The sequence below is a fragment of the Onychomys torridus genome, chromosome 5 (assembly GCF_903995425.1).
Source record: "Onychomys torridus chromosome 5, mOncTor1.1, whole genome shotgun sequence".
Taxonomy (NCBI): domain Eukaryota; kingdom Metazoa; phylum Chordata; class Mammalia; order Rodentia; family Cricetidae; genus Onychomys; species Onychomys torridus.
The window spans coordinates 79,626,533-79,638,719 of NC_050447.1; the positions used below are offsets into that span (position 1 = coordinate 79,626,533).

The 12,187-nt window shown below is 44.5% G+C and overlaps 1 protein-coding gene across 13 annotated transcripts in view; it reads left to right on the forward strand.

Moving 5' to 3' along the window:
• The window catches only part of Kiaa1217 (KIAA1217 ortholog), a 496,947-nt gene that overhangs the window by 434,070 nt on the left and 50,690 nt on the right, over nt 1-12,187 (forward strand). For all 13 annotated transcript variants that reach the window (XM_036187450.1, XM_036187445.1, XM_036187452.1 and 10 more), the window contains one exon: nt 2,597-3,429. In XM_036187450.1, the coding sequence (XP_036043343.1) occupies nt 2,597-3,429 (833 nt within the window). The remainder of the gene's footprint in view (nt 1-2,596; nt 3,430-12,187) is intronic.

The following is a 12,187-nucleotide window of genomic DNA, read 5'->3' on the forward strand; positions in this document are numbered from 1 at the left end:
TGGGACATAAAGGTAAGGACACTAGAGAGAGTTTGAAAATACCACAGTCGGATTTGGAAGAGGGAGAACAGATTACCTTGGAGGGACGTGAACTCCATGTGTGTGTTGAAGAGGGTAGTGAGATAAACTATGATTGGAAGTCAGGAACCTGTTCCCTCTGGGGTCTCCAGAATCACCCAGGTCCTTAGGGAGTCAAGAGGCCAATTCAGTGATCGCTTAGGATACAGCCTCAAAGCATTCCATTGAGTTGTTGACTATCTGTAACTATTTCACATTTTTAATTGGTCACTGTTTATGTAAAATCCACTATAATACATAGAAGTCTCTGATCCTATCAAGGATTCTGCACCATTGGATGCCAAGCATAAGATAAGAAGCTGTGGAAGACTGATTGGCTCTTGCTCTGGATTCCCACGGAGGAGATGTGGGAAAGTACTCACCTTCTCAGTGGGAGGAACCAGAAAGCTTGTTTGGAGCTGTATCCCAATGCCTGGCTCTTAGGAAGGTCTTAATAAAGGTTGTTCCCTAAACAAATTTATGTGGTGATGGATCAGTTTCTTTTATTCAAGGCCTGGACTCTGTTTCCTGTTCAACCTACCCTCCTCCCACCATGGGTCCTTCAGGTGCACATTCTGGTTCCTCCTTATTTAAGCCACCTCTCTCTCCCATGACCCTATCACAGCTACCCTCCAACCATTGACACCTACTGTGGGATGTCAGTCTGTATGCTGTGAATATGTATTGCCCTGATTCGTTGACAAATAAAATGCTGATTGGGCAGTAGCCAGGCAGGAAATATAGGTGGGGCAAGCAGACAAGGAGAATTCTGAGAAGAGGAAGGGCTGAGTCAGGAGTCGCCAGCCAGACACAGAGGAGGCAAGATGACCAGGCAGAACTGAGAAAAGGTACCAAGCCACGTGGCTAAACATAGATAAGAATTATGGGTTAATTTAAGTGTAAGAGCTAGTCAGTAATAAGCCTGAGCTAATGGCCAAGGAGTTATAATTAATATAAGCTTCTGAGTGGTTATTTTATAAGAAGGTCACAAGACTACAGGGGCCTGGCAGGACCAGAGAAACTTTCCAACTCCAGACACCCTTCTGTCATCTCTTGGAAGTCAGGATAAGGGACTGTGGTTTCCTTTCCCTCTCCCTCATGGACAAGGGAGAATCTCAATGGGCATTTCCCTCTGGGGCCTTGACCAAATCACCAGTGTATCAAATGATCATAGCCTGGATTTATTTGTAATTTTTTATTCTAGCCTTGCGAAACACAATAGTGTGACTGCAAAGTACAAATTCATTTCTCCCCTTTCCTCATTAACTTGATTCTCCTATCTCTGTTTCTCTTTGAAGATGCATTTGTCAAAGAGCCATGGGCATCCTTCCCTCTTCTGGACCATGTGATGTAACAGCCTGAATATCTAAGCTACCTAGCCCAAAGCTCCAGCTTCTAGTAGCCTGCTACCCAGTCCCATCACTCCTCAAGTGATGTCCCATCACCCATCACCACCTTATGGGGGCACAGAGGCTGTGCCATTAGGACTTTCCACTGTGTCCCCACCATGCTTCAGATGCCATCTCTTCCACAATGAGTTTACCTATCCTCTCCCTGTTAACCCCTTTCTTCCCCTAATGGTTGAGCTGTCTTTACATAGGCTCAAATAAAGAAGTGATGAGTGAATTGAACCTCATTCATACTTCTCTCAGGGATCCACTTCATCTTTCTAGCCATGTCCTACATAGCATTAGCTTGGAAAAGTAGGAAAGTATTTATTAGTTATTTGCCAGGGCTAACTGTAGGAAAATGTACCCAACACAGGTTTTGGAAAACATAATTTTAGAACCATGTATACATTAGCCTTCCATTTATTAAGTGGCTGTAAGAAGCTGTGGCCTCAATATTTAGACCATGGCACTATGTTGTTGTTGCTGGGTATATGTCAGTTTTTTGAGGTTGCTACAACAAATTACTAGAGTCTTGGAGTTGTGGGATGGGGTACAGTGGTGAAGTGTTTGCCTAAGCGATGGAAGCTATGGATTTGAACTCCAACACTACAAAACAAGCAAACAAAATCTTTTAGGCTTTAAAAGCCATGAATTTATTCTTGTATAGAGGTTGGGTTGGTTCTCTAACATGAGTTTCATGGTCCAGTAGCAACCTGTAGGCAGGACCATGCTTTGGTTGGTGCTCTGAGGAAGAATGCATTTCCTGGTCTTGTGCAGTTGCAATCCTTGGCTCCTGGCTCCCCTTTACCTCCCAAGTCAGCAGCATAGCACCTTCTAGCCTTTCCGTCCTTGATTGCTTCTACCATTGCAGCTCCCCTGCCCCTCAACAAGCCTGACTTCCTTGTTTCCCTGTTGTCTACATAAAACCTTTTTGATTGCATTGAGCACATCTGGATAATGCCTGTCCCCTTAGGGTCCATTACTTGGTTGCACCTGTAAAGCCCCTTTTGCCAATGAGGGGACAAATACTCGGGTTCCATTCATTTGGTGTGAGTGTCTGGTATGAAGGAATTCACCTTGTCACATTGAGAATCCTCCAAAAACATGATTATCTAAGTATATTTTTTGATTCCTTGCTTTATTTCCAGATGCAGAGAGAAATTGTTTATGCAAGAGGAGATGGCCTTGTAGCCCCCAGACCTGGATCCACGGCTCACACACCACATGCAATTCCAAACTCCCCACCATCCACTCCAGTGCCCCATTCCTTGCCTCCCTCCCCATCCAGAATTCCTTACGGAGGCAGCCGTCCCATGGCTATTCCTGGCAACGCCACCATCCCCAGGGACAGACTCTCTAGCCTGCCAGTCTCCAGATCCATCTCCCCAAGCCCGAGCGCCATTTTGGAAAGAAGAGATGTCAAGCCCGACGAAGACATGAGCAGCAAAAACCTAGTTATGTTCAGAAATGAGGGTTTCTATGCTGACCCTTACCTCTATCATGAGGGACGCATGAGCATAGCCTCGTCCCATGGTGGCCACCCACTGGATGTCCCAGATCATGTCATTGCATATCACCGCACTGCGATCCGGTCAGCAAGTGCTTACTGTAACCCTTCCTTGCAAGCAGAAATGCATATGGAGCAGTCATTATACAGACAGAAGTCAAGGAAATACCCCGACAGCCATTTGCCTACCTTGGGCTCCAAAACGCCCCCAGCCTCTCCGCACCGGGTGGGTGACCTGAGAATGATAGACATGCACCCTCATCTTAACGCACACGGAGCCCCTCACACCTTGCAGCCAGACCGGGCCTCACCCAGTCGCCAGTCCTTCAAAAAGGAGCCCGGCACCCTGGTGTATATCGAAAAGCCACGGAACACTCCAGGATTATCCGGCCTTGTAGACCTGGGGCCTCCTCTAGTTGAGAAACAAGTTTTTGCTTACAGCACTGCTACGATCCCCAAAGACAGAGAAACCAGGTAAGGCATAGGGGTGGCCGAGGGTGGTCTGTGCCTGTGTGTTGCTGAAAACCCCTTATGAGATCCCAAGTAGGGAACAAAATTCTGAGCCTCAGAGGAACTGGCCCTTCCCTGCAGAGTTCCTGAATGAGCGGGGTCAGGTCATTGAGGCCCACTAGTGACCATGTGAAAGGAGAAAGAGGTACCACAAAGACTACCAGCCCTTCTCATCCCTAGACCCTGGTCCTCACAGCATTGTTATTATTGGGAAGAAAATGTTGATTAACAGAAACTGTGCAGACAATGGATGGAGGATCATAACAATTGTCTGTCACAGAAAATGAATAGTGGTTTAACTGTTGGTCACAGCCATTCATGTTCCACCTATAGAATGCAATTTCATTTTCTCATCTAGTTTTGGAAAAATGCAAAGAATGAGTTTGCATGAGCATGGACTGTTTGGATTTAATACTCGTTCAGGAGTGGAACTGGAATGGGAAGAGTTTTCTAGTGAATAAAACACTCTGGGTATTCAAGTGTGCGTGTGTGTGTGTGTGTGTGTGTGTGTGTGTGTGTGTGTGTGGTATGTGTATATGCCAGTATTCAAATTTTATACCCTGAATGTATCTTGAAAACCCTCCAAAATCTGTAAAGTGATCATTGAAAAGCAAATTTTCATAGGAGAAAGTTCCCTAGCCTGAATTTATTAAACTGAATAAAAACAATTATAGTCATAAAGTTTAGCAGAGAAATTGAAGCAAAAAGGGCAACTTATCTGTTTCACATAGGTTCCAAAAGAATAAATACAAGAATCAGATACTAAGTTGCTCGGAAGCTGCTTAGAACTTCCATTCCTCACTAAAAATGGTTCCATTGCACGTGATTATATAACCCTATGAGAAGTCCAGACTTGTCTTCTTCACTTACTGTTTTCACACTCAAATCAGTCCAAAGCCCTGTTGCCTCGAGCAGAATTTGATCAAGTGAGGCCGTCCCTATTTGTTCAGTCATAAAGAATCTCACAGCACTGAGATTTCAGGAGACTGGAACAGGAATGAGCCTGAACGTTTTGGAGTTATTAATGCAAGAACAAAAATCTGACTCTCACCACTGGTAAAACAGAGACTGGCTGACTGGCTTGAGAACGTAGAACTAAAAATGGTGGCGCTCAGAGCTAGTGCTGAGCACACTCACTCAGCAGATATGGTGACAGATGCGTCCTCTGAAATGGTCTGTGAGGTGCAGGACGGGAAATGGAGTGTCATCAGGAGGATGAGAATTAGAAGCACAAAGAGTTAGTGAAGGAAATGATTTACAGAAGAATCCACTTCCAAGGATAGAAGGCTGAGAACCAGAATCTGTTCTCTCTACCTTTCCACCACTACTCCATGGGTGCCTTGAGGGGAGCAGAGAACCCAAAGCCTGATTTATCACCATCACATGCCACTGTTCCCATGCTAGGTTCTGGGTCCATTTGGTCAACAGAGGTGTTATCCTCTGTATTAGTTATTTTTGTGATGCTGTGGTAAAATACAATGACTGAAAGCACCTTATAAAAGAAGGAGTTTGTTTTAGCTTATGCCTACAGAGGGCTGGATGTTCCTAATGGTGGGGGGAAAGTGGTAGCAGGAGGCTAGAGCAGGAAGCTGGAGCAGGATGTTGAGAGATCACGTCTTTAACTGAACACAGGAAGCGGTGTGAGAGCTGGAAGTGGGGCGAGTCTATAAACTCTCAAATCCCATCCCCCAGCACCCCCTTTCTACCTCCTACAGGATTCCTAAACTCCTCAGACAGTGCTGCCAACTGAGGACCCAGTATTCAGGCACATAGGGGCTCTTCTCCTTCAAACCACCACATCCTCCTTCCCACAGTGTGGTGTCATTGATGCAGATGCCATAGGTACTCAGCCCACAGAGCCACTTAGTCCCATTTGTCAAGAGATTTGGTAGTGGGTGTGGTGGGGCGCTCTGTAGTCCCAGCGCTCAAGACACTGAGGTCTGGGGATTGCTGCAAGGTCAAAGTCAGCCCGTGAAACCCTGGATTAAAAATCCAATCAAGCAAACAAGCAACCGCAAAAACCACAGCCTTTGAGGATGTGTTGCGGTTCCATGTGCGGCTTCCTGACCAACGCCTTAAAGGATACTCCCTCTCCATTCGCCAGTGCTCCTGTTAGATTTTTTCACTCTCGTGTAAAAGGACAGGCCAACCTCAATGACTTCATGTTTTTCAAATCTCAAAAACAAGCCCATAGATTTCTTCTTTACATGTTATAAAACATTTGTATACCATTCAAGTTATGTTATATCTAGAATCGAAAATATCAGAAAAATTAACTAGGAAAGATAAGTGCTCACCTAAGACACAGTGTCATTGTCACCACTGTGTTATGACAGATGACAGTGATGCTGTAATTTTACATTTTCATGTTCCCGCCTTCGCCAAATGTGAAATTACAAAAGAATTTTATTCCAAACATCCTGCCTCGGTGACTCCTGATTTGATAATTAACTTATCTTCAGAGGCTACAGCTGGAGTGCTTGCGTGTTTGTGGGCAGGTTAGTACTGTACACACACATTCTTCCACAGATCTTACACTATGCACATACATATATAACACATATCAGACATGTAAATACATATATGTACATGCACGTACTCTTATGCACACTGCAGACATATATGCATATGCAGCAGAGATAGATATAAGCACAGGCACCCCACGGGGCACCTGTTCACATATACCACATAGACATATACAGACACACAAAAATACCACAGACATATATGCTCTAAACACACACATTCATGTGTACACACTGTCCCAGTTAGATTCTGTGGTAAACACCATGACCAAAAGCCCCGTGGGGAGGAAAGGGTTTATTTCCTCTTACACTCCCAGGTCATAGTCCATCACTGAGGAAATCAGAGCAGACACTGAAGGCAGGAACCTGAAGGTAAAAATAAAGCAGAGACCACGGAGGAGCGCTGCTCACAGAACTGACCAGGGGCTGGGCCGTCCCACATCAACCACTAATCCAGAACATGCCCCACAGGCTTGTACACAGGCCACTAGAATGGAGACATTTTCTCTTATATTTTTGGTTGTGAGTCTCGCCTTTAATAGCAGAGCCCTCTCTCCAGCCCTCTCTACCCAGATGACCCTGGCTTACGTCATGTTGAAACAACAACAACAAAAAAACAAACTAACCAGCACACACAGAATACAGGCACACACATCCACATCCACATTCATTCATACAAACATGCACACCATACAAGTGCGCATGTATTGATACATGCACCACAGACCTTCACAGCCACATACAACATCTGCATTTTGAGCCTCTACTAATGAAACGTACCTTTCCTGTCCTCACTGATTCAGCCTAGACGCAACACATTCGTAAATAATGACTCAGCTGAAACACAACACATGCACAACTGTTATGTACAGGGGCCTCTTTGAAACGAGCACTGCAATTAGTATCCTCCATGTATCATGGGCTAGAACTGTCAGAACAGCTGCTAACATACGTACTTGCCTTACCCCATGTTGCAGAGACAGAAACTGAGGAACAGGGATGTTAAGTTGATTTTGTAAAATCAACAGCACTATAAAATGACTCAGCCTTGTAAGGGGCCTGTACCTTTTGCCAGGCATGTTGGCAAACGCCTGTAATCCCAATACCAGAGAGTCTAAGACAGGAGGATTCAAGGTCAAGACCAGCCCCACTACATAGTGAGACCCTATCTTAAATAATGTGGATACAGCTCAGTATTAGAGTCCTTGCTTAGCATGTGAAAGGCTCTGGGTTCCATCCCCATTTTGAGGAAGAAAGAGGAAGGAGGAAATACAGTATTCATGGGGTGCATAATCTACTGTAGTAGCCATGGGTAATAGACAGCAGTGCACCCACCTTCCCACAGCAGAGGAGTAGAGAGAAGTGAATTCTGAACCAGAATGCTTCAAAAATCGATTTAGGACTGGATGCTAAGTAATTGCTCCCAAAGGACATTCACAATCATAAACATGGCAGAATTTGCATAATTATACTGCTAAATATATGCGTGCCATTTAAAGTATAAGTGCCCTCGCTGGTATATTAGCACAATTACATAGAAATGGGAAAAGGAGAGAATGTTCTTGGTAGAATTTATTTTTTTAAAAAAGTGCATCTGAATACTATGTCAAAGGGGGAAAAATGCAAAAAACAAACACCAGGAACAATTACCAAAGTGCAAAATTATATGCTTTAGTCTCGCTTAGCTCATGACGTTATTTTAGAAATATTTGATCTGGATAGTCTTTTAAAGCGTGTTCAGCCCCCTGAAAGTCTAACTTCATGAGTATGGGGTATAAAATGCCAAGCCAATTTCTGTTGCCGTTTCATAATATCAAGAGCAAATAAATGAGAGTGCTTTTTCTTTGTGAGTCTCAAAGTGAGATTTTACATTTAAATGAGAGCTGACAAAACACGGGGACCAGAGCTGCGGGAAGCTGTGCTTCCTCCTGAGCCCTACTGGACTCCCCTGAGATTCCTAAGAGCACTTCAGTGTAACAGCTAAAATAGCTGCAGGACATTAGAAATCAGCGAAGAATCCTTCCTTTCCGAGTGTGCTAGGAGAGGTCCATCGGCAGCTCGTCTGAAGGAACATGGTTCTGTAACAGCTCTGTTGACAGAGAAATGAAGCGCTAAACACTGAGTCGTTTAATCTCGATTCTTATACTCAGTCATGTGCCTCATTCTCCTGGAGCCAGCATCTCTCTCTCTCTCTCTCTCTCTCTCTCTCTCTCTCTCTCAAGACCCTTCAGTAAATATCTGATAAAGGTCAGCATAAATGGTGTAATCTATCTGATGGTGGTGTTCTCCTTCCACGGACTCCATGGGTGTTGAATTTTCTCATAAGTCTTCTTGTATCTGAGCTTCTAGAAGAAAGATCACCTTGCTTATTTTGGTGGCTTTGCCTAGACAACCCCTTCGGCTGGGACTCCAAAAAGGAAAAATGGGTTCAAGCAGCTGTAAGAGACTTGTGAGCGAGACTATGTGGGACAGATGGTTAGAGCATGAGGCTCTTTCTCCCCTTGGCTATCAGATCACTTCATTAAACAGCATCATTACATCTGACCATGTCGCATAAAACAGAAGAACTGTAAAACTCGAGGGCATTTGTGTTTTTACTATTTTCTATTTGTAGTTTGGATCATATAATCGAAAGCATCTTTCTAGAAATAACACTCAATTTAAAGGTGCTCACTGCAGAGTCGCTAATGGCCATTCCTCCAAATGCATAACAGAATCCTTCAAGTGGGGTATGAGTCTTCATGCTCAGTGAACTGGAGCTGAGATCCCATTTTAACGTTGTTCTGCAGCCAGAGCAGGTAAGTTTGTCAGAGTAGCTAAGAGTTACACTAGGGGGCAAAGTCTAGCCCTTTCTGTGCCCCGAGTCTAAAGAAAGAGACCTCACATGGCACCTGGTTAGGATTTCTTAGGCACTAGGCTTGAAGAACAAGCCCAGAAATTGTATGCTGTCCTATAAGGACAACGAAGCTGTCTCCTAACATTGTCGAGTAGCCACCCCACCCCCAAGATCGAAGCCCCCATCAGGACACTCTGCTCTTGGGAAAATATAGGCTTTTCCTAAAACCAAATGAACCTGACAAGCAGCTGGGCAACAGGCATAAAATACAGATTATAACCATCATCACTTAGTTCTGCCCTTTACCTTCTGGAAAAGCAGTATCTTAGTCTATTTGGTCAGTTTGGTGGGAGTATACATTTCTAAAAGAGGATCTCTCTATATATCCAGACTGGCCTCAAACTCCAGACCCTCTTGCCTCAGGCTTCCAGATGCAGGGTTTATAAACTTGTGCTACCAAGCCAGGCTAAGGGTGCATGATGATAGAACTCAATGTTGCTCCCATCAGCTCAAGTTCTTTGCCCACCAACTGCTTATGGGGAGGCATTAAATTCTAGACTTCAAAGTCTGCCTAGGTTCAAACTAATTCCCACTTGTCAGCAGTCGGTTCATTGATGCATTAGTGGAATCCTACTCCATCTCCATTTACTCCTGTGTAAAATGGAGACAAGAACTCCACACAGGTTTCATGAGAAAGTGTCTAAGAGTACCTGCTTTGAGCAAACCACTCTGTCCTAGGGTAGGGGCATGGGGGATGGAGGAATAGAGGAAGAGAGAAAAACAGCTGCCTGAAGGGGCAGGCTGACATTTTTTAATATAATAGCACAGAACATCAAAGGTAGAATTGGGGGGCAGCAGATAAAACCTAGTGTGAGCACAGAATGGAATTGACTCAGAAGATAATGAGCAGCAAAGCCACTAGCAAGTCTGAGTTTTGGGAAAATCATCAAGGTTGTTCATCCCAAAGCCTGGGGACAGAAAGACAAGGCAGGCTGAGGGCATCCTTTCACGATTCCCCTGAACCTGAGCAGTGTGCTTGATGGCAGAGTCCCCTCCTCAGGTGTGACGGGATTGCCAGCTCTTGTGATGCCTGACCAACTGGGTGCTTGTCTGAGTTGCTTTCCCACGGAGCTCTAATTGTGGATCAATGGATGTTTATTGAGGTCCTCTTAACACATTTGGCTAAGAACTGGATGCTTTGCTGGACACAGAGAGGAGCTTAGATGTGGTTCTCATACACAAGGACCATAAACTTTGAAGACAATCATAAAACATTCAGAGCTTAATATATGCATCTAAGCTGGGCTCTGGTTATGTGCAGCAGTCCTGGTTCTGAAAGGTACTCTGTACCCATCTGGGAAGAACACCTGCCATAGCGTTTGGGGTTTGCTTTGGCTTTGGGGATACTTGGGAGATATTTTCCTGTCTTCTTGAGGGTGACAGAGTCTCCTGGCAAAGTAGGGGATGGGAGGGCATGTCCAGCCCAGCACCTCTCTGAGCTCCATGGGGTAGATCTCTTTCCAGTGTTTCAGCATCCAGCTGGGAAGTTAGGACACGTTTTTCCTTGTAAACAATGTGGAGCAGTAGGGGTAATAACACGCTTGAGGGTAAAGAAGCTTCTGTGGGCCAGCTGGAAACCCAACCGCCACTTACTCCAAGTCCTAAACAATGAAAGTACAAGCAAACTTTTCAATTACAACCCTGCCATAATTGGGGGGAATGCTTGTACATAATTAATTCCAAAGCAGTGATACAGATTGTAATTGCTAAGAATTCAGAACAGGAGCACTTTCCTAAGTCGGACCCATCTGGGAGCTCTGTGATAATCCTCAGATGGTCTGGAATTGATGGTCTGCATATAATGAAATAAAAAGAAGGCCAACTGGTCTTTAGCCAAAACTGACTATATTTCTACCATTTTAGTACCTATAAAATGACATCATGATAGAATGTTTTGCCAGTCTAAGAAATCAAGTAAGTGCCAATACACTGAATTATTACTACATTCCCAGGAATTTAAGCTCATGGGTAAGGGATACTTGGTAGCCACGCAACAGACTGCTAAACTCAGGCTTCAGGTATCTAATAACCATGTTTGACCACCTAACTGATTTACAAGGATAGCCCTCCCCATATTTACCCCAAAGATACGCTGTGCAAAATACCAGGGAATGACTGCCGTCAAGTCTGAGCTACTTTAAACAAACCAACTTCTCCAAAGGAAAAGCTGTCACCTGTCGCTAATTAGAGCCAATTAAAACAAGGCAGTATTTCTGTTGAATATTCAAGAGGCGCTGTCAATCAGAAGTCTTGAATCTGTCACAGGGAAGGAAACCAGAGTTGCCCAAACAATTTAACAGTTAGATACTTCCTTCTCCTCACCAGCCAGAATCTCTCCAGGAAGTCAAGGCTTAGGGACAACTCCAGCCATGAAGCTGTAGAAATTAGCATGACTGGTCCCAGCCCGAAAACAGGGCTCATCTAAGTAACCAAGGCTCTTATGATGCCCACACCATACCTTAGCGTCTGTTATAATCCATTGTCTCTCCAACTGATGGTCAAGTAGATGATATTTATCCTTACTTAAACTCTAGGCTTTATATTTCATGAATGATGTGATTCAAAACTACTGCTAAGTCTAAGTATTAATTCCAACTTTACAAAAATGGTAGGTCTTTAAAAAAAAAAAAGATCAGTATTTCCCCCTGTACTGTTGTGAGCCAAATCATATCTTCCTTGTCCGCCCTCAGAGCTAAAGGGAATTTGGAGGCCTCTGTTCTGAAGCCTGACTTTACAGAAGATAAAAGGAGACCCAATCCAGAGTGTGTCGAGTGGAGCCATTCCAGTTAAATGGCGTCTCTACACCACACTGCCTCGAGACTGTTTGTCTTTTAGTGGAGGTAGTAGGTCCCTACCTCCTCCATCACTCACAAGCAACCAGAAAGGTGACAGTCAATAAGAACATAAGAGAGGGCACAGAGTCATCGTTTTTGTTTTGGTTTTTCTGACCCAGCCTTGAGTCATTGTATTTCGTTGGAGTGAACACTAGGATTTTACAGCTAAAGGAGGTAGGAGCCGGGTACAGGAAGCACTCCTGTAATCCCAGCAGCTCAGGAGGCTGAGGCAGGGAGAGCAGAAGTTGAGATCAACGTAGACAATGTCATAAGATCCTGTCAAAGAAAAGGTGGATCTTTTTTTTTTTTTTTTTTGGAATTCACTTGGTAGCCCAGGCTGGCCTCAAACTCACAGATATCTGCCTGGCTCTGCCTCCTGAGTGCTGGGATTAAAGGCGTGCACCACCACCGCCCGGCGGATCTTATTTTCACCACCACCCAAGGACCATCTCTCCATAGCTTCTGAC